The sequence below is a fragment of the Phodopus roborovskii genome, unplaced genomic scaffold (assembly GCF_943737965.1).
Source record: "Phodopus roborovskii unplaced genomic scaffold, PHOROB, whole genome shotgun sequence".
NCBI lineage: Eukaryota > Metazoa > Chordata > Mammalia > Rodentia > Cricetidae > Phodopus > Phodopus roborovskii.
The window spans coordinates 13,356,186-13,381,064 of NW_026126448.1; the positions used below are offsets into that span (position 1 = coordinate 13,356,186).

Below are 24,879 nucleotides of genomic sequence, written 5' to 3' on the forward strand. Positions count from 1 at the left end.
GTTGGCCTCTAGCAGAGGAGCAGAGCTAAAGATCCTTTTGCCTCCTGGTGGTGGTGGGACTAACCTTTAATTCCAGCACTAATGGAACAGAAGCAGGTGGATCTCTTATATAGGGCTTCTTGTGGGGTGGGTCAGTCTGGTCTACAGAGTAAATTCCAGGGCTGCCAGGATCCATCTGCCTCTGCCTCCAAAGTGTTAGGATTAAAAGCATGAGCCATTAAACCTGGCCTTAATTTGTTTTTGAGGCAGGGTCTCTGCCATGTAGAACACATTGGCCGCAAACTCATGATCCCCTACCTTCACCTCCTGAGTTGCTGCCTTTATAGGCCCGAGCCACTAGGCTCTGCTGATTCTCCCATATGGTCTCACAATGTATCTCTGGCTGGCCTGAAATTCTTTATGTAGGCCAGGCTGACTTCACACTCAGGATATGAGCCTGTTTTTCCCTCCCAAGTCCAGAGATTAAGGTCATGAACCACCACCCAGGAAAGGGCTGGATTTGGGATCTGCTCTCCAGCCCAGATGGTGAGGCTAGACCTTGCTCAGGTTTCCCACCTGCAGTTGGGTGGTGAGGCAAGGGCATAGTCTGAGGCAAGGAATATAGGACACTTAATAGGCTTATGCTGTGGGCTGAGCTTTGGATGCAATGAACGTTAGTGGGTGTCTGCAAGGCTCAGAGGTTCACAGTGGGACAAGGGCAGCAAGGACAACCCCACACGAACCGGCCCTACTCCATGCCTGCTTTCGCGCGCGCAGCCCGCCAGCCGCCCGGAAGCCGCACGCGCAGGCGCAGTGGCGGCGCGCCCCCTGGCGGCCGGCGGCGGTAGCGCGCAGGGTCCGCCTACCGGTCGCGCGCCGCCGCCTCCGCCGCCGCTTGAGCCCAACATGGCGATGCACAACAAGACGGCGCCGCCGCAGATCCCAGACACCCGGCGGGAGCTGGCCGAGCTGGTGAAGCGGAAGCAGGAGCTGGCGGTGAGTGGCTGGGGCCCGAACGCCGTCCCCTGCCTGGCCTCGCAGGCCGCTCTGGAGGCGAGAGCGGCGGGCGGCCGGGATCCGGGAGCTCTGGGCGGCCGGGCGCGGCGCGGTTCCCTGCGGCAGCGGCGGCTCCCGGCCTGCGCTCGGCGGGGCGGGGCGGGGCGGCGAGGGCGCGGGAAGGGCGAGAGGCAGGAGGCGGGGGCGACACTCCGGCTGGGCTTAGCCGGTGGGAAGGAGGCTGCTTGACCCCGGCCTGGGGAGGATTCGGGAGCGTGTCGGGTGGGTACCCACGGCCGATTGCACTGGCGGCGCGTTTCAATGGCCGGAGAATGTGGTGTATTTGAGGATGCCTGGAAGGGGGCTGGTGGGAGGCGCAGGACGCAGTCTAGGGAATTTGGAATGGTGACGCGCACCCTGAGCCGCCGGCACCCTGGTGGCTCAACCCTCTAGGCTCCCGCCTTTTGCAGCGAGCATCCGGGAGGCAAAGCTCACCTGAAGCTGCCCTTCCAGGTTTCCATGGCAACCGGCATCCACTGCGGGCGGCCCTTCCAGAGCTAGCAGAGAGGGAGCAGTTGATGTAAAAAAGATGGTTTTGAAAAGCTCTTCACCCTTGTCTCTGCTAGCAGCGACACATTTAGTGAGTGAGAATAGAGGCAGCTCACATTCAGTGAGTGAGAATAGAGGCAGCTCACATTCTCTCTCATCCTTGCTCACAATAGCTAGGTTTCCCTCTGAAGTAGATGTAAAACCTTGCGTGTGTGTGCATTTTCTGAGGACAGGCTTCACATTCCATTTTATTTATAAACGAGTCTGTCGTCTCCACTCTTCCACAAAAATGGTTTAGTGTGGGTAAGCTTGGCTTTGCAAGTCTGTATCCAGATTTCAGTTTGCTCATGCTTATGCTTGCTTCTCCATGCCTCTCTTTTCATCACTTAGGAAACACTTGCAAACTTGGAGAGACAGATCTATGCTTTTGAAGGAAGCTACCTGGAAGACACTCAGATGTATGGCAATATTATCCGTGGCTGGGATCGGTATCTGACCAATCAAAAGTGAGTGTCAGAATCTAGTAGTATCCATTTTATTCCCCAGTAATATATATCTGTACGGTTTTCATTTTGTTTTAAAACATGGTCTTACCATATAGCCCTGGCTACCTGGAACTTAATATGTAGTTCAGGCTACCTCACACTCACAGATTACATAGATCCTTCTCCCTCTGACTCCAATTCTTGATTTAAAGGCATGGACTGCCATTGCATATCTTGGGATATTTGTCCTTGGCATCTTCTTTGTAGGGAGACAGTAATAGAGTAGTGTGAAATGAGGTCTAAGCTTGAACTTGTACTCTGACTCATGGAGTAACCGTGGACAAAGCCCATATTTGTGACTAGGGAAAGTTGGACCTGTGGTGCAGGTGTATGTAGGTGTAAATGAAATACAGCATGTACTTTAACTGTCTTCCACATTTTAGTCAACCATGATATCCAACTATGATTTTTGCCATAACTGTGTGCTAACTGTACCATTGTTGACTTGGTAATGATTCTATAAAAATTTCTATAAACTTTTTTTTCAAGTCTATAGAAAAATTGAGATCATGTAATGAATGCATGGCTGGTTTGTATTTTTTCCTACATATTCATGAGTTGCTAACTTAACTGTGTGTTAAGCTCAAATATTTGAAATCATCTATGTGTGCTTAAGATTTTGTGTTTTGAAATAATTGCAGACTCATAAAGGAAGCGGCAAAAACATCAGAGAGGTCTTGTATGTTCTTCACACAGTTTTCTCTCATGGTAACATTTTATGTAACTATAGTAGTACATTGTCAAAACTAGGAAACTGATATTGGCATAATGTCTGTGTAGTTGTATGGTATTTTATCATATTTGTGTAAGCACAAGATACAGAACTAGGCCCCGGAGAGATGGTTCAGTGGGTAAAAGCGCTTGATGTGCAAGTCTGATGACGTGAGTTCATTTCCTAGAACCTATGTTAAAAACGTGCAGTGAGAGAGAGATGGCTCAGAAGTTAGGAGCACACCCTGCTCTGGCAGAGGACAAGTGTTTGATTCCCAGCAGCCATGTCAGGTGCCTTACAACTGCCTGTACCTCCAGCTCCAGGGATCAGAGTCTCTACTGCACTCACAGATACTCCCCCCCCAACACATATTAAACACACACACACACATATGTATATAATTTTTTAAAAATGCACGTCTGGCATTTTAGCACATTGATGTGGGAGGTGAGGGCAGGAGAATCATTTGGAAGCCTGTAGGCCAGCAAGCCTACAGTGCTGTCAAAATAATAAGATCGATTCTGGCTCAACAAGGTAGAAGGCAAGGGCCAACACTGGGAAGTTGCCCTCTCATTTTAGTATGTGTATAAAGATGCAGAACTAGCCTGGTGGTGGTGTCGGCTCATGCCTTTAATCCCAGAACTCAGGAGGCTGAGGCAGGCAGATCTCTGAGTTCAGCCTGGAACAGAGGGAGTTCCAGGTCAGCCACGGCAACACAGAACCCTGTCTTGAGAAACCAAATCAGAGCTGTCGTCATGAAGATTTCCTTCATGTTGCTTCTTTGGTTACACTTCTGTTTCCTTGTACTTTACTGCCCTGCTAACCATTGAAAATTGATATGCTTATACCATGAATCTTTCCATTGGAGTACATTAGCAGTTACCTCCTCAGAACAATAGGACATTTCTGCACGTAACTCTGATGCATGTAGCTTAAAAAAAAAACACTGATTCCTTCGACTTCCTCAGTTGGCCCCAAAAGGCTTTGCTACTTTTTTTTGATCCTGGATCCCATTGCCTTTAGCAGCTATGTCTCATTAATAATATGTTTGTTTGTTTGTTTGTTTGTTTATTTATTCTGGGACAGGGTTTCTCTACAGACACCAGGCTGTCCTGTGACTCACAGAGATCCACTTGCCTCTGCCTCCCAAGTATTGGGATTAAAGGTGTGTACCACTGTGCCTATAAGGTTCCACTTTCAGATTTATTTATTTATTTTTGCTTAGGGGATAGGACCCAAGACGTTGACCATGCTAGACAGGTGCTCTGCCACTGAGCTGAACCCTGTAGTTTTTCTTACTCATGAGCAGTCTTTTAAACATAATTGTTCAAAGTGTAAGTGGCATGTGAACCTCTGGTTCTGTGCCTCTGTCTTATCCAGTGGCATAAGGTCAGGTGGTTCCACTACTCTGCTGTAAAGACAGCTTTTTTTCATGCTGGCAAGATGGCTTTAATGAGTAAAGATGCTTGTGGAGAAGTCTGATGACTTGAGTTGTGTTCCCATGATCTACAGTCCCCATGATCCATGTAGTGGCAGGAGGGAAAGGAACTCATTCCAGCTGTCTCTGCCTTTTACATCTGCATACACATATGCGTGCTAAATAAGTAAAAAATTAAAACTTTCTTATTGTGAGATTAAACTTTTAGATACTGTGAATGTCCTGCTCTCACCGAGGTTTTTCTTCTCCCCCCTCCCTCCCTCCCTCCCTCCTTCCCTCCTTTCTTTCTTTTCTTTTTCTTGAGACAGATTTTCACTATATAGCCCTGGCTGGCCAGGAACTAACTTCATAGATGAGGCTGGCCTCGAACTCACAGAGCTCTTTCTGCTTCTGGCTCTTGGATATTGAGATTAAAGGATTGTGTCACCACATCAGCATCTCCCCAAGTATTTATTCAGTAGTGCTAGTCAAGATTATTTATTCTTTTTTTTTTTTTTTTTTTTTTTTTTTTTTGAGACAGGATTGCTCTGTGTAGTTAGTCTTGGCTGTCCTGGAACTCACTCTGTAGACCAGGCTGCCTACCTGTGCCTTCCAAGTACTGGGATTAAAGGTGTGAAAAGTGTGCGCCACTACCATCCAGCTAATATTCCCCCTTCTTTGCTTACAAAACTATTACATTGTTTTTCTCCATGGGGGATAAGGCATGCTTATGCCTTAACATGTGTGTGTGGGTCACAGGAAAACTTGAGGGAGTTAGTTTCCTTCTTCCATGTGGGTCCTGGAATTAGCTCAAGTCCTCTTGACAGCAAGTACCTTTACCTGTTAAGTCATGTCACTGGCCTATCTTTTGCTTGAGACAGGAGACCTCTGAGTGAGTATTGGGATTACAGGCGTGTGCCATCGTGTCTGGTACTCTTGTCCTCTGCTCTTGCTCTGTTATAGAGCTGTAGATTTAAAAAAAAAAAAAAAAATCAGCATTTGGATTTAGTACTGTCACTTTGACTGTTAGAGGATTTTTGTTGTTGTTGGGTTTTTTTGTTTTTGTTTTTTTTTTTTTTTTTGAGACAGGGTTTCCTCAGGTTGTCTTAGAACTCATTTTGTAGACCAGGCTGGCCTTGATCTCAGAGATCCAACTGCTTCTGCCTAATGAGTTCTGGTATTAAAGGTGTACACCACTATGCCTGGCAGACGCTTCTTAAAATTTAAAAAAAAAAGTTTTTTTTTTTTTTAAAATGTGTGTTTTGCCTTTGTGTATATACTGGTACAACAGCCTGGTGTCCTCAGGAGCCAGGCGAAGGCATTGGATCCTCTCGAACTGAAGTTACAGGTGGTTGTGAGCTGTCTTGTAGGTGCTGTAGGTGCTGGTTCCTGTGTAACAGTAGCAACTGTTCTTTGTTTTATTTTGTGTTTTGTTTTTTGATATTTTTTTTGAGACAGAGTTTCTCCACATTACTATGACTGTCCTAGGATTTTAAATGTAGACCAGACTGGCCTCAAATTCATAGAGATTTGCCTGCCTCTGTTCTGTGTGCTAAGATTAAAGGCAGGTAGCACACCATGTCTGGCCTTCAACTGTTGTCAACCACTGAGCCTTCTCTTATCACTGTCCCTTGCCCCATATATTTCTCAAAGGAATCATGGCAAAAATTAAGTTTATTTAGAAGGGACACTTCCTATCGCTTGTCTGTAGTAGTCATTTTATATACTTATTTATTGAGACTGGAACTTGGTGTATAGGCCAGGCTAGCCTGTAACTCACAGAGCTCCATCTGCTTCTGCTTCCTGAATGCTGGAATTAAAAGCATGCACCACCATGCCTTTTGTAGTCACTTTTTTTTTTTTTTTTTTTTTTTTTGGTCTTGAGACTGTTTCTCTGTGTAATAGGCCTAGCTCTGTGCTAGAACTTGCTTTGTAGGCCAGGCTGGTCTTAAACTCAGAGAGTTGCCTGAATGCAAGAATCAAAGGTGTGCGCCATCGCTGCCCCTCTATAGTCACTGTAACCTCTGAGCCATCTCTCCAGCCCCACTGTAGTCACTTTAAAAAATTGTTTATTTTATGTATGTGGGTGTTGTGTCTGCATGCATGTTTGTATACCACATGTGGCCTAGTGTCCTTGGAGGCCAGAAGATAACATCTGATCTCCTGGGATTGGAGTTACATTTGTGAGCTGCCATGTGGGTGCTGGAAATTAAACCAGGGTTCTCTGGAAGAGCAGCCAGTGCTCTTAACTGCTGAGTCATCTCTCTAGCCCCATTTTATTATTTTTTCATAGTCATTTTTTGATTGAAAAAATTCGTCCTTGGCCAAGGTGGCACATGCCTTTAATCCTAGCACTCAGGAGGCAGAAGCAGGTGTTTCAGTGGGAGTTCAAGGCCAGTCTGGACCATAAAATGAGAAAGAAAAAAATTGTTTATCACATGTGTGTGGGGTGTGCATGTGCCACAGTGTGTGGGTTGGAGGATAGCTTTGTGGAATTGGTTCTTTCTTTCTACCTTTCCATGTTGTCTTAGTTAGGGTTTCTATTGCTGTGAAGAGCTACCATGACCACAACAACTTTTTTTTTTTTTTTTTGAGACAGGGTTTCTCAGTAGCTTTGGAGCCTGTCCTGGAACTTGATCTGTAGACCAGGCAGGGCTTGAACTCTCAGTTCCACCTGCCTCTGCCTCCTAAATTCTGGGATTAAAGGCTTGAGGCACTAAGGTGACTCCCTTACAGCTTCAGAGGTTCAGTCTGTTATCACCAAGGCTGGGGAGCATGGCGTTCGGGAATTTGGCATTGTGCAGGCAGACAGGAAGCTAACTAAGACACTGGGCAATATCTTGAGCATATATGAGGCCTCAGAACACACCTCCAACAAGGCCACACCCACTCCAACAAAGCCACACTTCCTAATAGAGCCGCTCACTTTGGGGCCATATTCTTTCAAAACACCACACAAGGGTTGAGGATTGAATTCAGGTTGTTCAGCTTTGCAGCAAGTCCTTGGTGCCTTTCCCATCTTGTCAGCCCCTGCGCTAGTCATTTTTGACAATAAACGTTACCATAAATGCATACTAAAATAGAGTGGGGGTCGGGATTGGGTTGGGCAGGCCAGGCTACACCACTCCTGTGATAATGCTGGTTGGTGCTCTCTGCCAGGCAAGACGTGACTCTGTGTCCTGTGGTCTCCTGAGCTATTTCAAACAAACAAGTGAAGATTTATAAATATGACATTGTTTATAAAGCAGCTAGAATAATCTCACTTCCCACAGTGGAAATTGTTAGTGTTTGTAGGCATTCAACATGAGGTGTGTTTTGGCCAAGAACGTGAGTCAGAGGCATTCCTGAATTGACCTTGGTTAAAAGGAAAAAGAGTGGGTTTGGGGAGATGGCACAGCGGGTGACAGTGCTTTCTGCAGCCTGGTCACTGGAGGTGGAAGGACAGGACAGACAGGTCAGTTGTTCTCTGACCTACACACACACACACACACACACACACACACACACACACGCACGCACGCACGCACGCACACACACACACACAGTGGCCCAAATGCATCCCCACACATTCATCAGTCACAAGCACAATAAGAATCTGTAACTTTGCATCTGCCCCAGGCACCCCAGTTGAAGTCATAGCTTGGTACTTGCTTCTGTGTTGTAGAAACTCCAATAGCAAAAACGATCGGAGGAACCGGAAGTTCAAGGAGGCGGAACGGCTCTTCAGCAAATCCTCAGTCACATCGGCCGCTGTAAGTGGTGGGAGCCGGGTGGCCCTTTATTAAGATTCCCTTCCTCGCTGTGTGGGTTGGTGTCTTGGGGGTCTGGTCAGTTGTCTGGTAACCAGTGACTTCTCTTTTAGGCAGTAAGTGCCTTGGCAGGAGTTCAGGACCAGCTCATCGAAAAGAGTGAGTCTGCTTTTACCTTCTTTATCAGTTTGTTTTAAAGCAACCACAGACCCTAAGTTAACTCTGGTTTGCCCAGTTGGTTACCTAAGGACTGCGTCTTCTATGGTTTTCCCTTGTTCCTGGGAATTGGGAGGCTTTGGGCATCTTCCCCAAGTCTTTTTATTTATTTATTTATTTTCTGGTTTTGTTTTGAAGGAGGGGTCTTGCTATATGGTCTGTCTGACTGTCTGACTGTGTAGATTGTACTTGTCCCAATCAGACATACACTTGCCCCTGCCTCTGCCTCCTGCTTGCTGTGATTAAAGGCCCGTGCCACCATGCCATCTATATTGAAGGAAGAGCCTACTGGCCTCCTGCTACTTTTTTTCCCGTGAAACTGGGCTGGAGATACCAAAAGACCTCAAGCTACAGTAGGGCTTAAATTCCTAGGAATTTTGTTTGTGTTTTTTGAGATAGTCTCTTCTAATCCATGCTGACCTGGAACCTGCTCATAACTGAGGCTGGCCTCAGTTTTGTGACCCTGTTACTAGGTGCTGGGATCGTAGGCATGTGTCATTATCCGCTGAGAGAACTTTTCCAGTAATAAGTTGTTTAGATCTGGAGAGATGCAGTGATTAAGAGTGCCTACTTATCTTGCAGAGGACCGGGGTTTGGTTCCTAGCACCATTTGGTGGCTCACAACTGGTAACTCCAGTCCCAGGGGATTGGTTGCCCTCTTCTGGTCTGTGAGGACACCTGTATGCATGTGGTGTGCATAAACTCCATAAATAAAAGCAAATTAATAAATAAATACCCATATGACTGGATGTGGTGGCTTATACCTTAAACCCAGCACTTGGGAGGTAGATTCAGGCTGATCTCCTGAGTTTAAGGCCAGCCAGTGCTACATAGAGAGACCCTGTCTTAGTTACCTTTCTACTGCTATGACAAGCCACTGTAACCAAAGCAACTTCTAAAAGAAAATTGGGGCTTGCATTTTCAGAGGATTTGAATCCATGACTATCATGGTGGGGAACAGACAGTAGGTAGGCAGCATGGTGTGGGAGCCGTAGCTGAGCTCACATCTTGAGGCATAACCACAGTCGGAGAGAGAGGGAGAGAGAGAGACACACACACACACAGAGAGACAGACAGTCACGCAGAGAGACAGAGACAGACAGAGGGAGACACAGAGAAAGATAGAGAGAGACACACAGAGACAAGGACACACACTAGGGATTGGAGATAGAGAGAAACATTGGGAATAGCTTCTGAGCCCTCAAAGCCTATCCCTAGTGACATTTCCCCTTCAACAAGGCCACACCTCTTAATTCTTCCCAAATACTTCTACCAACTGGGAACCAAATGTTCACATATGTGAGTCAATGGAGACCAGGATCATTCACACTACCACAGACCCTATCTCAAAACAGAATAACAGCAAATAAACCCCTAGTGCAGATAAATCCCTAGTGCTCAATTTAGGAAACTCTAAGGGTGTATCTGTGTATTCTTAAATATAGAAGGGGGTGTAGATGCTGTTTACTTTCACAGGTCTGATTTTAAAAAACAGCTGGGGTTTGTGTGACTGCTGGGCATTTCCAGTGATCTGTCCTATTGTAGAATTAGAGCCCTGCTTTGGGGCAGGGGTTTGAGGAGGGATTTTGGTAACTTGGACCTGAGAGTCACTCAGTGGCTTCAGTTTAGCTCTGTGTAGATTTCTGTCCCAGCCAGACGCCTGTGCCTTAGTGCTGCCTATCCCAGAGTCATTTCCACTCAGAGTTAAATTCCAACTTTAGTCCCAACAGAATTGTTCTGTGTCCTTCGGAAGTTTTCATCCAGCTTTGTGTTACGTTGCTCCCATCCTTCCCCTTCTTAAAAGGCTACCCAGTGCCGTTGGGTGCCTTTTTGTGTTATGTTCCATCCCTTGTCTTCCCAGAACCCTGCACGGTGTCTCAGTGCCTTTCTACCTACCTCATCAGATGCTACAAATTCTTTAAATTTGAGACACATTCTTGATGTGTAGTTCAGGCTAGCCTTGGGCTTAGGTATTAAAGATTTTCTAAAGTATGTACTGGCCAGTGTTCTTTGAAATCTGCCGAGCATTGAGACACCTGCTTATGGTTGGTATTATCTACGTGTCAGGTTATATATGTATGTGTATACACACACACACACACACACACACACACACACACACACACACTTTGGTTTTGTAAAACATTTTATTTTATGTGTCTATAAGCGTTTTTTCCCCCCTGCATGTATGTATATGTATCACATGGTGTCTGATGCCTGCAAAGTCCCGAAGAATGCATCAGATCCCCTGGATGTGAACCACTAATGGCTGTGAGCCACCATGTGGTACTAGGAATCAAACTCTGGTCCTCTGGAAGAATAGTCAGTCTCTTTACCATGGAGCATCTCTCCAGCCTCTGTCCCTGTGTTTCGCAAGAGGATGTTGGAGATGCTTTTCATCACTGCTGACTGTCAGCCTCCTTCTGGACTGGTTTTCCCTTGACAACTAGTTGTTTTGGGTTTTTTTTTTGAGTCACCATCTCACTATGTAACCTTGCCTGGCCTGGAACTCAAGAGACCTACCTGCCTCTGGCTCCCAGATGCTGGGATCAGATGTGTGCTGCACACCTGGCATGTGACTTTATTTTTATTTAGTTATTATGACATACTAGGTTAGTGTTCTACCTTTGAGTTACTTACAGGAATAAGCTAAGCTCTCACTGTAGATTTTTTTTTTTTCAACTCTTTGGGACCAGCCACTCAAGCTCCCAAATAAATATACAGAGACTTATTCTTACTTATGAATGCCTGACCTTAGTTTGGCTTGTTTCTAGCCATATTTTCTTAACTTAAATTATTCCATTTGTCTTTTGCCTCTGGGATTTTTTTCTTTCTCAATTCTGTATTCTTTCCTTCTTAACTCAATGGCTGGCTGTGTGGCAGGGTAGCTGGCCTCTGTTGTCCTCCTCTTTATTTTCTCTGCCTGGCAGCCCCGCCTATCCCTTCTCCTATTGGTCTTCAGCTCTTTGTTATACCAATTAGGTGTTTTTGACAGGCAAAGTAAGAGGAATGTAACACATCATCTTTGCATCATTAAACAAATATTCCACAGCATAAAATAATGTAACACATCTTTAACATTTCACAACATAGCACTTCACTACTGAGTTACTTCCAGGAATGTTCTAGATCATTGCTCTTCCACTGAGTTACTTATAGGAACGTGGGTGTGGGATTATTCACATGACCATGGGCAATTTACCAGTGACTGCTCCACTGAAGAAAATGTCCTTGAGCAGCCATTATGTGCTTATAGATCAGGGAGAGCTGGGGACTTGTGAATATGTCAGATCTTCGAGGATGTGTTGACAGGCTCAGTCTTGCCCAAAAGTCATAGCTGCTGTGAGTCTTGAGTTCAAGGCCATGTCATTCCCAGAAGGCAAGGCTTCCTATTACCCTACCCCTTTCTCCTGTGAGAACATTCTTGCTGCTGTGGTCCTTGAACCTTTGGATGGAGTGATGTAGATGTCCCAGTTGGGGCTGAGTGTTCAGTCACTCATTCTCAGCACTTTGACTAACCAGTTGTGAGTCACTGCCCACTGCAAAAAGGCTGCATTGACCAAGGCTGACAGTGCCAGTCTGTGGGTGTAAATAGAAACATCTAGAAGGTGATTTTCCAGGTCCATTAGCAAATCCACAGCTATGGCTTTTCCACTAGGGCCTGTGACCTCCTCCCACCTCAAACTTTTGACCAGGGTTACAGTGGCTCCTGTAGAGTGAGCATTATACCCAGCCGTTGAATGCTTGGTTATCCCTTGATACTCATGCTGGTTTTGTGCTGGTGGACCCTTGCCTAGCATGTAGGTAGTGTTACACACAAGGTCCATAGCTGAGTAAAATTGCTGATGATGTCTTCCCCCAGAAGCCAGCATAGAATCTATGGTATTGTGGAAGCTAGCCAAGAGGGATAGAGACTTTTGCATGTCCTGTAACCAAAATCTATGGTGTTTCAATGTTTTTAACAGATTTCTAAAAATATTATTTTATATTTGAGACAGGATCTAAGTACTGGGAATGTAGGTTTAAACCACCTAGCATTTCTAAAAAAATTATTCTTTCCTTTTTTTTTTTCTCCCACTCTTTAAGACATGGTCTTTCTATGTAGGCCTGGATAGCTGGGACCAGGCTGGCCTCAAACTCAAAGGGCTCCTTATGCCTCTGCTTCCCAAGTGTTGGGATCAAAGATCTGTGCCACTGTACCTGACTCATCTTGATTTTTTTTTTTTTTAAAACTAACTAGAATTTACTAAAAGTTATTTGTCTGACTCTGTGTTCCTTGGATTCCTTTTCTTCTTATTTCTGTTTATTTTGATTCACAAACCTCCCTCCCCCCTTTTTCCAGACAGGGTTTCTGTATGTATCCTTGACTGTCTTGGAACTTACTCTTTAGACAAGACTGGCCTGGAACTCACAGAGATCCGCCTGCCTCTGCCTCCTAAGTGCTGGGATTAAAGTTGTGTGCCACCACCGCCAGGCCCCTTTCATTTTTTTAATATTAGTTTTTCTAGTTATTTCTTATTATATGTAGCCACACATGTGTCATGGTGTACATGTGGCAGTCATAGGGCACACTCTGGCAGCTGGTGATCTCCTTTCACCGTGAGACCCAGGGATCAAGCTCAGGTCATGAGGCTTTGTTGCAGGGACCTCTGCCTGCGGAGCCGTCTGAAGGAACCCTCTGCTTGGACGTCTGTAAAGCGGATGCAAGGCTTGAGGGTCCCTAGAAGCCCAAGCGGTTGACAGCATGATTGTGTCCCACAAGAGGAGCAGCGTGCTTGGCCTATCCTTCTTTCCTCATGTGGACTCTCCAGGGCTATAGACTCTGAAAAACAGGCCCGTGGACGAGTCTGTGGGTGAGGCCTCCGATCTCCAGGAAGGAAAAGGCAGAATTTTGCCTTCTATCTTCTTTAATTTGAGGATCTCAGAGTTTTCTACTTTGAACATTTTGTTTTCCAACCGATTCACAAAAACCCACTCTCGAAATTCATTATTTCTGCTTCCTTTGGGTTTGTATATTTGCCCAACAAGAAAGAGGGTGGATTTTCATGGCCCCTAATGAGGACTTTGGTATAAGTTGTGAGGCATCAGACATTTTGGTGAGAAGAATATAGTAAAAGAAAAAGCTAGCAGGCGGATTTTCACCTTGCTTTGGTAGGGGCAGCAGGCACTGCTGTCTGCTCTGGAGTGTCCCACAGAGTTGCTTTTTGCTCCAGGGCTCAGTGCTGTAGGGCGTCTCTTCCTCCTGGAACCCTGCCCTCCGTCTGAGGTCGCAGCCCTCAGTCACCTTCCTCTTCTTTAGTGTATAGACTTCCTCGTCTTTGCTCTGAAGATGTGCTGCTCACTCTCCTCGTCTTTGCTCTGAAGATGTGCTGCTCACTCTCCTGTCAGGGAGAAACAAGCTCTTGTGTCGTCCTCAGTTCGGCGCTGCTAATGGGACGTTGATGTGACAGTCTTTGAGCTTCCACGAGCTAAGGAAGGACATTCTTGTTTGTATTTTAATAGCATCTAGTCCCTATGGTTCCTTGTCTGTCATGTATCATCAACAGAGTAGTAATTCTACAACAAGTGGTCAGAAACTGGAGTTCTGTGGTAGAGCATTTCCCTAGCATGTATGAGGTCTAGAGAGATCCTCAGCACTGCACACCAACAACAATTGGAGTCCTGTGCAGAAAGTTCTTGCGTTTGCCTGTATCTTTTGTGTGTGTGTATATATGTGTATATTTTAAAATTTTTATTTTTGTTTTGTGTGCATTGGTACTTTGCCATGGGTGTTAGGTCCCCTGGAACTGTAGTTAGACAGCTGCCGTGTGGGTGCTGGGAATTGAACCTAGGTCTTCTGGAAGAGCAGTCTTAACCACTGAGCCATCTCTTCAGCCCATATGTATTGTTTTTATGTGTGTGTTGGGTAGGGGTGGGGTCTCTATAAGAATGTTGCGCCTGGAGCCAGAAGAGGGTGCTGGATTCTCTGGAGCTTGAGTTAAATGTGATTGTGGAACCCTAAGAACTCAGCCCTCTGCATGTACAGGGCTAGCTTTTACCGCTGAGTGCTCTCCAGGTGAGCACCTGTGCCCGTGTCTTCAGTGCTTCTCCGCAAGCAGTTTCAAAGCTTCCGGTGTTACGTGGACAGCCGTGATCTCTGATGACTTGGTGTCTGTTGTGTGAGAGATGCAGATCTAGCTTCATTCTCCTGCATGTGCTACAGAGGCTCTTGTTCAGTGTGTGCAGTTGATGGTGTCAGAGTGGGCTGTGATTGTGTGGGCTTTCTTCTAGTCCATGTGTCTACATATCCGTCTCTGCCCGTACCATGCTGTGTTTGTTACTATGGCTTTATAGTGCAATTTGAGATGAGGATCTCTAGCTTTGTTTTCCTTGCTGAAGAATGCTGTTGCCATTTGGGGCCTTTTGTACTTCCATATGGATTTTAGGATTTTTTTTTTTAAATAATTCTATGAGGAATATCCAGGATTTTGATGGGGTTCCATTGAGTTTGCAGATTGCTTTTGGTAATAGTCACACGTTAGTCTTCATGAATTCTTCCTGACCATTTATTTCTTCAGTGGTCTAAAGGTTTCTTGTTTGTTTTTATTTTTTGAGATGGGAGGTTTTACTGTGTCTCTTACTGGCCTGGAATTCTACATAGATATGGCTAACATTGAGCAGGGAGCTTCACCTGCCCTGACTCCTGACTGCTGGGATTAAAAGCATGCACCACCATTACCAGAGAAGTGTCTTACAGTTTCAGTTGTAGACATCTTTCAGATCCTACGCTAGGTTTGTTTATTTGATTAATGTTTTTTTGACAGGGTTTCTCTTCATAGACCTGGCTGTCCTGGAACTTGCTCTGTAGACCAGACTGGCCTTGAACACTCAGAGATCCACCTACCTGCCTTTGCCTCCTAAGGGTTGGGGTTAAAGACATGTACTATCATACCTGGCCTCATTTGCCTTTATTTGTTTGTTTGTTTGTTTTGTTTTTTGAGACAGTTTCTCCATGAAACAGTCCTGGCTGTCCTGGAACTCACTCTGTAGACCAGGCTGGCCTTGAATTTACAGAGATTTCGAGTGCTGGGATTAAAGGCATGAGCCATCACTGTCTGGCTTTATTTTATCCTTTTTTTAAGTCTTAAAGTTTATTTGTAGTTTATATGTATAGGTATTTTGTCTGTACGTATGTGCACCACATGCACACTCCTAGATATCAGGTATTCTGGAACATGAGCTGCCATGTAGTGCTGGGGACCAAACCCAGGTCCTCCAAAAGCACAGTCAGTGCTCTTAAATGCTGAGTTGTCTCTCCAGCCCATTTCAGCTTTCTGAGATGAGGTCTCGCTGTGTTGCTCAGGCTGGTCTTGCACAAACAGAACTTCTCTCTTCCTGACCTGTCTCATTAAACTTGTCAGGGATCAGCTGACCTTAACATAAGGCTTCATGCCAGAGTGAACTTACACTGCAAGCAGTGGACACAATGCTGATTACTGTAACTTTGTGGGCATACATTTTTAAGTCTTTTATTTTAGTCTTTTTATTGGATCATGTGTTTTGAGACAGAGACTTGTTCTGTAGTCCAGGCTGGCTTTGAATTCAAGTCTTCCTTTCCCAGCTTCATGAGTGTTGTGATTATAGGTGTGTGCCAATACTTACTTGGCATTTTTTTTTTTTTTTGGTAAATTTTATGTGAAATCAGATGTTTTTCTGGTCCTGTGCAGCTCCTTGGCTCTGGAGCTCCCTCTCCTGGTGCTTTCCTGCATTGTGTTCAAATTAGTTCTGTCATTTCTGAGATCTTTGGTAGAGAAGTGTGTGTTGGTTAAGTGTTCATGGCATGCATTGAACAGTTTTGGGAGCTGATTCTCTCTCTCCCGTAAGCTTTAGGGATCAATCATAGGTTGTCAGGCCTGCACAGGAAACCTGCTAAGCCATCTTGCTGGGCTCTTCTGCTTAAAAATTTATTTATTTATTTTTAAATATGTTTTTGAGATAAGATGTCCTATGTAGTTCAGGCTGGCCTTGAACTCCTGATCTTCCTTGAGCTTCCTAGCTCTGGACAGTGTGGAACTCACTGTAGCCCAGGCTGGTCAAGGACTTGGGCAGCCTCCTGCCTTTCTGTCTTTAAAAACAGTTTATTTTTTATTTACTTATTTTTCTAAGACAGGGTTTCTCTGTATAGCATTGACTGTCCTGGTAAGTCATTCTCACTCTTTAGACCAGGCTGACCTAGAACTCACAGAGATTTGCCTGTCTCTGTCTCCTGAGTGCTGGGCTTAAAGTTGTGTGCCGTCGCTTCTAGGCTTTAAAACCCGTTAACAAAAAAACAGATTTAACAAATTCCTATCAATATATTTTTATTAAATGTGTCTAACTTCCTTCTCTCTTTCTCCCTCTTCCTTCCTGTTTCCTTTTCGTTTGGTGCAAGGATTGAACCTAGTGCCTTGTGAATGCTGCTCGAGTGTTTTTTCTGCAGGCACCCTGCCCCAAGATAGTGTTATTTTTTTTTTTTTCCCTTTGAGATAGGGTTTCTCTGTGTAGCCTTGTAGACCAGGCTGGCCTTGAACTCACAGAGATCTCCCTACCTCTGCCTCCTAAGTGCTGGGATTAGAGGTGTGCACCACCACTACCTGACTTCTAAGTGGGTTGTGTGTGTGAGTCTGTGCTTTGTTTTTATACAGGATTTTTTTTTTCTCTCTCTCTCTCTCAGATTTATTTATTATGTATACAGTGTTCTGCTCCCATGTCTGCCTGCACACTAGAAGAGGGCACCAAATCTCATTACAGATGGCTGTGAGCCACCATGTGGTTGCTGGGAATTATTACTCAGGACCTCTGGAAGACCAACCAGAGCTCGTAACCTCTGAGCCATCTCTCCAGCTCCAACACAGGATCTCTTAGTTAGCCCATGCTGGCCTTGAACTTGAGATTTCTTATTTCACCTTCCTAAGGGCCAGGATTATAGGCTCTTTTTTTTTTAATTTATTATTCGCTCATATATTATATCCTGATTGGGCTTTCCCTCCCATCTCTTCTCCCAGTTCCTCTCCCCCACCTTCCCTCTCCCCTAGATCCACTCCTCCTCTGTCTCCCTTCAGAAAAGGGTTAGGCCTCTCCAGGGTATCAATTAAACATGCCATATCAAGTTACAGTAGGACTAGGCACATCCCTTTGTATTAAGGCTGGACAAGGCAACCCAGTAGGAGGAACAGTGTCTGAAAAGCAGGCAAAATAGTCAGAGACAGTCCTGTTCCCACTTTTAGGAGTCCCACAAGAACACCAAGCTACACAACCATAACATACATGCAGAGAGAGGGCCTAGCTCAGACCCGTACAGGCTCCCTGATGGTTGGTTCAGTCTCTGTGAGCCCTTGTGTCGTCCTTGACTCCTCTGGCTCCTACAATCCTTCATCTCCCTCTTCCACAGGATTCCCCAAGTGAGTGCCTTTTCTTTGTTATTTATGTATGTATTTATTATTTTTAATCATATGTATATATCTGTATGGGCTATATTCGTGTGAGTGTGGGCGTCCAAGGAGAGGTGTTAGCTATCCTAGAGCTGAAGTTGTAGGTGGTGAGCCTCATCTTGAGTTCTGGGAATTAGACTCTGAAGAGCAGTACATGCTCTTAACCTTGGAGTCATTTCTCTAACCCTCACCACGCTCCATCAATCTTTACAGAGAGACAGGATTCTCTGCAGGTTTATCAGTTTTGCCAGGGTCGTCATCATCCCTTATCCTCTGGGTTAAGTCTTCCTCTTTTGAGCGCAGTCTTTGTTACAAAGCCCATGTGTAGTGGGGGTGGTGCTTGTGTTGCGGTCTGGTTTGTCTCCAGTGTTGTTCGGTTACACTGTTACACTGTTGCAGATTGCATGGTTTCCAGGAACTCTCTAGCTTTGATACTTTGAATCCTTGTCAACGTGGATCTTCTCTGTCGCAAGCAGACTTTGCTGCTCACAGGAATTTGGGGAATACTGATCAGGCCTTTGGGACTTGTTTTCTTTCCCTTAGGGGAACCAGGAAGTGGGACAGAAAGTGATACTTCTCCTGACTTCCACAATCAGGAGAACGAGCCTGCCCAGGAGGACCCCGAGGACCTGGACGGTTCAGTTCAGGGAGTGAAGCCCCAGAAGGCTGCCTCCTCTACTTCCTCAGGGAGTCACCACAGCAGCCACAAAAAACGGAAGAATAAAAACCGGCACAGGTTAGTGGCAAGGTCCCACCCAGTCCCAGAGTTCTCGTGACTACTGGGAGGGATTTGGTTGGAATGAAAATGCCTGGGACAGTGACAGAGCCCTCATACTTCGGGTGGCAGAAATCTTCTGGTGCAAGTCAAGTGGGCTGGTGTTGTATGAGGGAGGAGTGGGTGGCAATAGAGAGGCCATGCAGGATCAATGGGAGCCCTGTAAGCCACCCGGCATCATGAGCATTGGGTCCTTTGCTAAGAGGAAAATGGAGATGGAATGACTCTGATTCTTGGGAAGCTGTGGCCTGGGATTGAGAGTTCTTTGAGTCCTGGGCCCTGTCTGCTGAGTTGCCATGCCTTCCTTGACTTTAAGTGCGGGTTTGGTTTTGATTGTTACGACTTTTCTATTTTGTAGTTCTCTGAGTACGCTGCCTTCAGATACGGGGAAACACTTAAAGCTCCTAAATGCGAGCATTCCTTCGTAGGAAGCACCTGAGCACTGCTCCTTTTGCAGTGGGAAATGAAATGGGGATGACACCAGTCCACAGAGAGGTCAGGTGTCTCAGGGGGTCTTAGTGGTCACTCTGCCTGGGTTTGTATGCTAATGCTGGGCCTTAACTCAGGGTAATGAGTCTGTAGGGCTCTCCCCCCTCCTGGTCTTGGAAGCCTGAACACTGTGGGCTGAAGGGGTGTGCAGGGCTAATGAGTTACGTTGCATTAGAAAGCTGTGGGGTGTCCCTTCCTACACCTAAAGTGTTCTGCTGTGAACGTCATAGACCTGGCACTGAGGCTAATATAGAATTATATTTAACTGGTTTTAAACCGCTTTGGTTTTTAAGTTTTTCTTGTTTTTTAAATTGCAGAAATAAGTATTTCCTCCAATTAAATAGTGCTGAAGGACCACCACTTTACGGTTTTCTGCAAACCAAAAACCACTGTTTTAATCTCAAAGTACAGTAAGAAGCAACAAAGATTTGCTCCCTACCATCTTGGTAAGGGTGTAGGTTTTTGGAGCATTGCCGTAGGCTTGGGGCTACCTTATCACAGAGAGTAGAGACCCATACTCTTTTTATAGAGTATTTTGTGGGCTGGGGAGATGGCTTAGTTTATAAAGTGTTTTCTCTGCAGGCATGAGGACCTTAGTTCTAATCCTGGCACCCATGTCAAAGCACTCAGTAAGTTGTATGTATCTGTAAATCCAGCGTTAGGGACAGTCCTGGGGGCTTGCTGGCCAACCAGTCTAATAGAAGTAATGGGACCCTTTCTCAAAAACTGTGTGGAGGGAGCCAACATTGACCTCTGGCTTCCATGTGCACACACGGTGTTTACACACAGATTGGCAAGATAATTCAATTTTTTTTTCTGTTGTTTTTATTACATTTATTTTCTTGTCATTTTGGTGATTCTTTTCCTATTTCAGAGTGTCTAGAGCAGGGAGAACATTCTTGAAAGCCCCTGGGACTCTTCATCACTGACCAGTGTCCTCTCCAGACCCTGCTGGTTTTGTGTAACACCTCATGTGCTCTAGCGATGTTGATCAGCTCTTGATTGGTGAAAGGTGCTAGAGAGGCATTCCATCCAACTGTGTCCTTGCAGGTCTCTAGGACACCTCCACGGAAATAACAGTTCTTATCCCTCCCTTTCCTGGCCCCAGGATTGAGTTCCTTCCGGAAACATACTAGCATTTGGAGAGATCATTGTTGGACACTGCTCTCCTAAGGGGCGAGTCCTTCTTGGAGGGTGTACTGAGTTTTCAATCTCCAGAATTCCCGATTGTCTGATGTCCTCCCCAGGCCTTACGTGCTCATTTGCCCCCAGAGAGGCTCGTGGCACAAGTTGCTTTGTTTCTTAGGAACTGGGGTCAGGACTGCCCTAAGTGGCACCTCAGTGGGCTAAGACTGTTGGGGTCCTGCCCTCTTTGCACACTCGAGGGCAGGGGTGGAGCACATTATCCAGACACGCTGTTGAGTTGACACCCAGAGCAATGCTTCCATCTCTGCTGTGCCCTGTAGTCAGGCCATGGTGACAAGATGTCCCAGGACTTGCCACGTGCCACCATTTGAGGAGAGACAGGATTGAACATAAAGTTTCATTCGTGCTAGTCAAGTGAAAATCACCAGTTTCCTGAATTCTTATATTTTACATGTCTGAGCAATAGTTAAGTCCCACTGTCTTTAAAGAGAAGAAAGTAAATGCTAGCTGCTCTTATAGGTTTTTACTATTACTTCAGACCCAAGATTTGTTTCTGTAAATCTTTGTTTCTTTTTAAGGCAGAGTTTCATTTATTATGTAGCTCTTGCTGGCCTCAAACTAATGTCTTCTGCCTTAGCTCTCCCCCCCCCCCAATGCAGGGATTACCACACCTGCCACCAAACCAAAGTTTGGCTAAATAGGTATACGTCTAATTTGTGGTATGTATTTCCATCACTAGGGATTGAACCCAGCATGTACCTACCAGTAAGCCACACCCCTAGCTAATTCCATCTGTTTTAATTTGTGAAGGTTCAGTTTGAGAGAAAACGTTTTAAAAGCCCTGCTTGAGTACTGATGTGTGTGTGGCCAGGAAAGTCTTAAATGAAATGGTTTTACAAATGGTGCTGAAATTCAGCTCTCATATGACTCTCACAAATGGGGTCTAGCATCACAGCCATTCCAGTGTCGTCTTCCTACCTGTCTACAGTCTAAAGTTGTCAAAGCCAGTGAGGAGCTGGAGTCAGATCCAGGCCGATGCTTGCTGTGGAGAGCTGTGCAGACCATAGCCTATCAGCGAAGACCTTGCAGAATGAATGGCCTCCTCTCCTGTGTGCTCATGGGTCCCGGTTTTCTTTATTTTACTGGGGGCTCTGCAGACCCTCGATTCCTTAGTTGCTGCACTGTTGTAAACAGTTAACTGCCATACTAGGCAAGGCATCACATGCCTACAGTCACAATTCCTGGAGGCTGAGGCAGGAGGACAGGACAGCAGGGTTGAGGCCAGTGTGGGCTATATTGTGAGACCTTCCCCATCTCATTAAAACCAACAACAACAAACAAAAGACAAAAAAAGCCAGTGGAGTGAGGTCACCAGTTTGGGAGGCTGAGGCTGTGAAAGCAGGACTGACTGTCACTGTAGTTCATGCAGTCAGCAGATGGCTTCCAGGAGGGACCCTGCAGCAGGAGCTGTTGGCACTGGACGTGTTTAGGACATGAACTTGAACAAAAAGTTACATTTTTGCTGTTTTCAAAGTGCAAAGTGTTTTGTCGCCTTTTGTTTTAATGACAATATGCTATGCCTACTTCTAGCATCTTCTGCTGTATGACTAAACCTCTCCCTCTCTCTTATCCCTCTCTTCCGCTCTCCTCCTTTTCTGCCCCCTCCTCTAATGCCCTAATTCTGTTTTCAGTACAGATGTCTTACCAGTTCTAACCCTGAGTCTGGCAGCTAACACAGGGCCGTGGCTGGCTGAGTGCTCTGATGCAGTCACTTGCCCTCCCGTAGTCTGCTCCCTGCTCTGGTCTGCACTGCGGGAAGGGAATCCCCTGACCACACAGACTTTAGTGCTTTCATGTTTGAAACCTTATGGCTTAAGATCCTTAAAGCTGACTTTGTTTCCACAAATCTTGCTAGGATGGCTAATCGACTAATTTATTCAATTAGTATATTAATTTCTGTTGCTTTCTTCCTCTCCAATGCTGCCCCTCAGCCCGTCTGGCATGTTTGATTATGACTTTGAGTAAGTTTGATTTGCATTAGTGTCTGTGCTGTGTTGTTTAGTGTGTAGACCCGGGATACCGTTTTGAGACCTTTCTAACCCATAGTTTGTCTGTTTGATTGTAGGTATGTATATTAGGTTAGGCTGGGAAGTTTTTTTTAAAAACAGAAAAACGTGATGGAGGTAACATTTTATTTAATAACTTAAGCAAAATTAAGTAAACTTCACTCTTATGCATTTTAATTTCTTTTTAAATAGATAACCTGTACTTTTAATTCATATTTAAATTGATTTTCTGGCTTTGCTTCATAAGGAGATTAGTAGCTTAAGATTTTGATACTTTGCTTTGAAAGATTTAAAAATTGAAATTCTTGTAATTTCTTTTGTGTTTCATATCCAGAAACACAAACTCCTAGTCTGATTGCTGTTGGTCACTGCGTGTCTCAGAGCTTCTCAGTGACATAGTTACAGAGCTAACACATTGACCTGAGCATGCCCTCTTAATCCAGTTTCTCTAATTTTGCAATAGTTTTCATTTAAAATTATGGCTTTTGTAACTGCTATGTATTTCCTTTTTGTGTCACCTCAGTTTTGCCTTATGGCAAAAGTATCTGCTCATATTTTTTTAATACTTGCTTACTACCTGAGGAAACAGCTAAATTATGACCTAGTCTAATGAAGAATGTGGACTTTAACTGAGTAGTAGCCTTTGTAGCTGTGCCCTATGCAGTAGCTGCTTGTTGCCCTGTTTCTGAAGTTAAAGTGCAAATCTCTTTGTATTTTTTCCACCACAGGATTGATCTGAAGTTAAACAAAAAGCCCCGAGCTGTAAGTATCAGTTAGATGACTCAAAGACTGGCTATGTCTTGTTTTTGTTTGTTTGTTTGTTTTTCATTGGTTTTGGTGGGTTCTAACAGGGCTCACCTGTGCTAGACAAGGGCCCAGCTAGGGGCTGATGAGCATGTAGGCAATTTTGGTTTTCAGAATTTGAAAACATAATCTAGGGTCACATTCTGGTTTCTAGACTCTGAGCGTCCATCTGGATACTCCAGCTTCCAAGTGTTCTTTAGTAAAATGCTTTAGAACAGGTGGTGGTGCACAACTTTAATCCCAGCAATCAGAAGGCAGAGGCAGGTGGATCCCTGTGAGTTTAAAGTGAGCCTGGTCTACAAAGTGAGTTCTAGCACCCAGGAACACACAAACCCTGTCTCAAAAAACCAAAAATCCACAAAAAACAGCAGAAATGGTTAGAGAATGAGTCACACATTTTTATTGAAGAAAACTGTTCTTTGTTTAATTCATACTAAATTATTAATGTTGGTTTTTTTGTTGCTGGTGAGTTAGTGAGCAGAATTGAAATTTCTGTTGATGGTCTTTTAGGCCTTGAAGGTGGATCACTGCACTTGTGAAATGTAGTGTATTATGCTTGAAATAGAACTTTTAGCTACACAGAAATTCCCTAGCACAGTTGTTTATGATATTCTTTTAAATGTTTACTCTATAGATTAAATTAGATAGTTTTCACCCAGTTGTATAATGTTCCTCAAGCATATTCCCTCCTAAGATTTAATATACACATATGACTATGTATATACATGTGACTTCTGTTTCATCTTTCTTTAGGACTATTAGAAGACTTGTTAGCAGCAGCTTCTTGCTGTGGAGCCCTGCTTTCCCTCTGACCTCACAGCGACAAATGTTCCTCACCTGACTGTGGCCATCCGCCTCTGCTTCCCCAGACCCAGTGCCTGTAACTGGCTAGTCTGTCATAACTGTAGTGACGAATCCTTTCTATACGATTGGGTCATTTGCTGTTGTCATCGTTAGTAGCAGAACAGCGAGCGGGAAGATCTGTCCTTGGTCCCAGTCCCCGCGGGTGGCTAACTGTGCATTTCTCCCTTCTTAGAATGAATGTCTCCCCCCAAACTGGCTGGCACCAGCTCCATCTGTGATTTTCCCCCCATCGAGAAGTGCACATCTCTGATTTTGTGTTATGCTGAAAGTAGAACCTAAGTTCCATTGCAGATGGAGGCTGTAAATATCTGCCATTCTTTTGTTTTGTTTTGTGTTGTATTATTTTTTTATTGTTGTTTTTACCATCTGATTTTCTTTTGGGACATTTTGTGATGCCTGTACCCTTCCTGATGACACATCTGAGCATCTGTTTCATGTGGTATCAACATTCATAACGGAAACTAAAGTGGCTTTCTAGAACTGAATGGGCAACGTGGCTCTTTGACTTTTTGATTTGTGAGGATGCTTAATAATGGCCTATTGGAAGCAGTCTCGTGTCAAGAAACAAGAACACTGAAAAACATGCATCATACTCTTAGAACAGACACTTTGATTCCTTTGTAGAAATAAAATGTCCTTGCCTTCCATTTCTCATGCTTTTCTTCTAAGCCTGAGATATTCTTTTCCATCTCCCTCTCCCCGCCCCTTTCTCTTTCTGAGACAGGGTTTCTCTCTGTAACCCTGGCTGTCCTGGAACTTGCTCTGTAGACCAGGCTGGTCTCGAACTCAGAGATCCGCCCGCCTCTGCCGCCTCAGTGCTGGGATCAAAGCCGTGTGCCACCACTGCCTGGCTCTCACCTTTTCTCTTTTTGCTGACATTCACCTGGTTAGATATTGCCCTAAAAATCACTGCGCCAATGGAAAAGCCCAGAAGGGGAGTGAGAGCTTTACAAGAGCCAGCACTGCCCTTAGACAGCCCTTCCTGCAGAGCTCAGTCCCTGCTCATGTCCTTGGCTGTTCTCAGTGCAGAGGCCTTGGCTGCACATTTCGGTCACCTGGGAAGCTCAACCTAATGCCGATGCCAGCATCCCAACCGCAAGACTCTAGGGTATGCCTCTGTGTT

The 24,879-nt window shown here is 45.1% G+C and overlaps 1 protein-coding gene across 3 annotated transcripts; it reads left to right on the forward strand.

Annotated features, from left to right (window-relative positions):
• The first annotated feature begins 806 nt into the window (after positions 1 to 806).
• Positions 807 to 24,241, forward strand: Meaf6 (MYST/Esa1 associated factor 6). Of its 3 annotated transcripts, XM_051188761.1 has the most exons (8): positions 807 to 975; positions 1,915 to 2,030; positions 7,863 to 7,950; positions 8,061 to 8,106; positions 18,156 to 18,348; positions 22,014 to 22,043; positions 22,817 to 22,850; positions 23,646 to 24,241. In XM_051188761.1, the coding sequence occupies exons 1-8, from the start codon at positions 886 to 888 to the stop codon at positions 23,652 to 23,654; spliced, it is 606 nt and encodes a 201-aa protein (XP_051044718.1). In that variant the 5' UTR covers positions 807 to 885; the 3' UTR covers positions 23,655 to 24,241. The 3 variants fall into 3 exon arrangements, with proteins under 3 accessions (XP_051044718.1, XP_051044720.1, XP_051044719.1); XM_051188763.1 differs by lacking the exon at positions 22,014 to 22,043; XM_051188762.1 differs by lacking the exons at positions 22,014 to 22,043; positions 22,817 to 22,850 and having other exon boundaries at positions 23,929 to 24,241.
• The last annotated feature ends 638 nt before the right edge of the window (positions 24,242 to 24,879 follow it).

What these genes read in the sequence shown, in the direction of transcription:
- Meaf6 (XM_051188761.1), top strand. Translation starts at nt 886, where the DNA reads ATGGCGATGCACAACAAGACGGCGCCGCCGCAGATCCCAGACACCCGG. An exon ending in CCTCAGTCACATCGGCCGCT is followed by an intron (nt 7,951 to 8,060) that starts GTAAGTGGTGGG and finishes CTTCTCTTTTAG; the next exon opens with GCAGTAAGTGCCTTGGCAGG. An exon ending in AAGAATAAAAACCGGCACAG is followed by an intron (nt 18,349 to 22,013) that starts GTTAGTGGCAAG and finishes GCTGCCCCTCAG; the next exon opens with CCCGTCTGGCATGTTTGATT.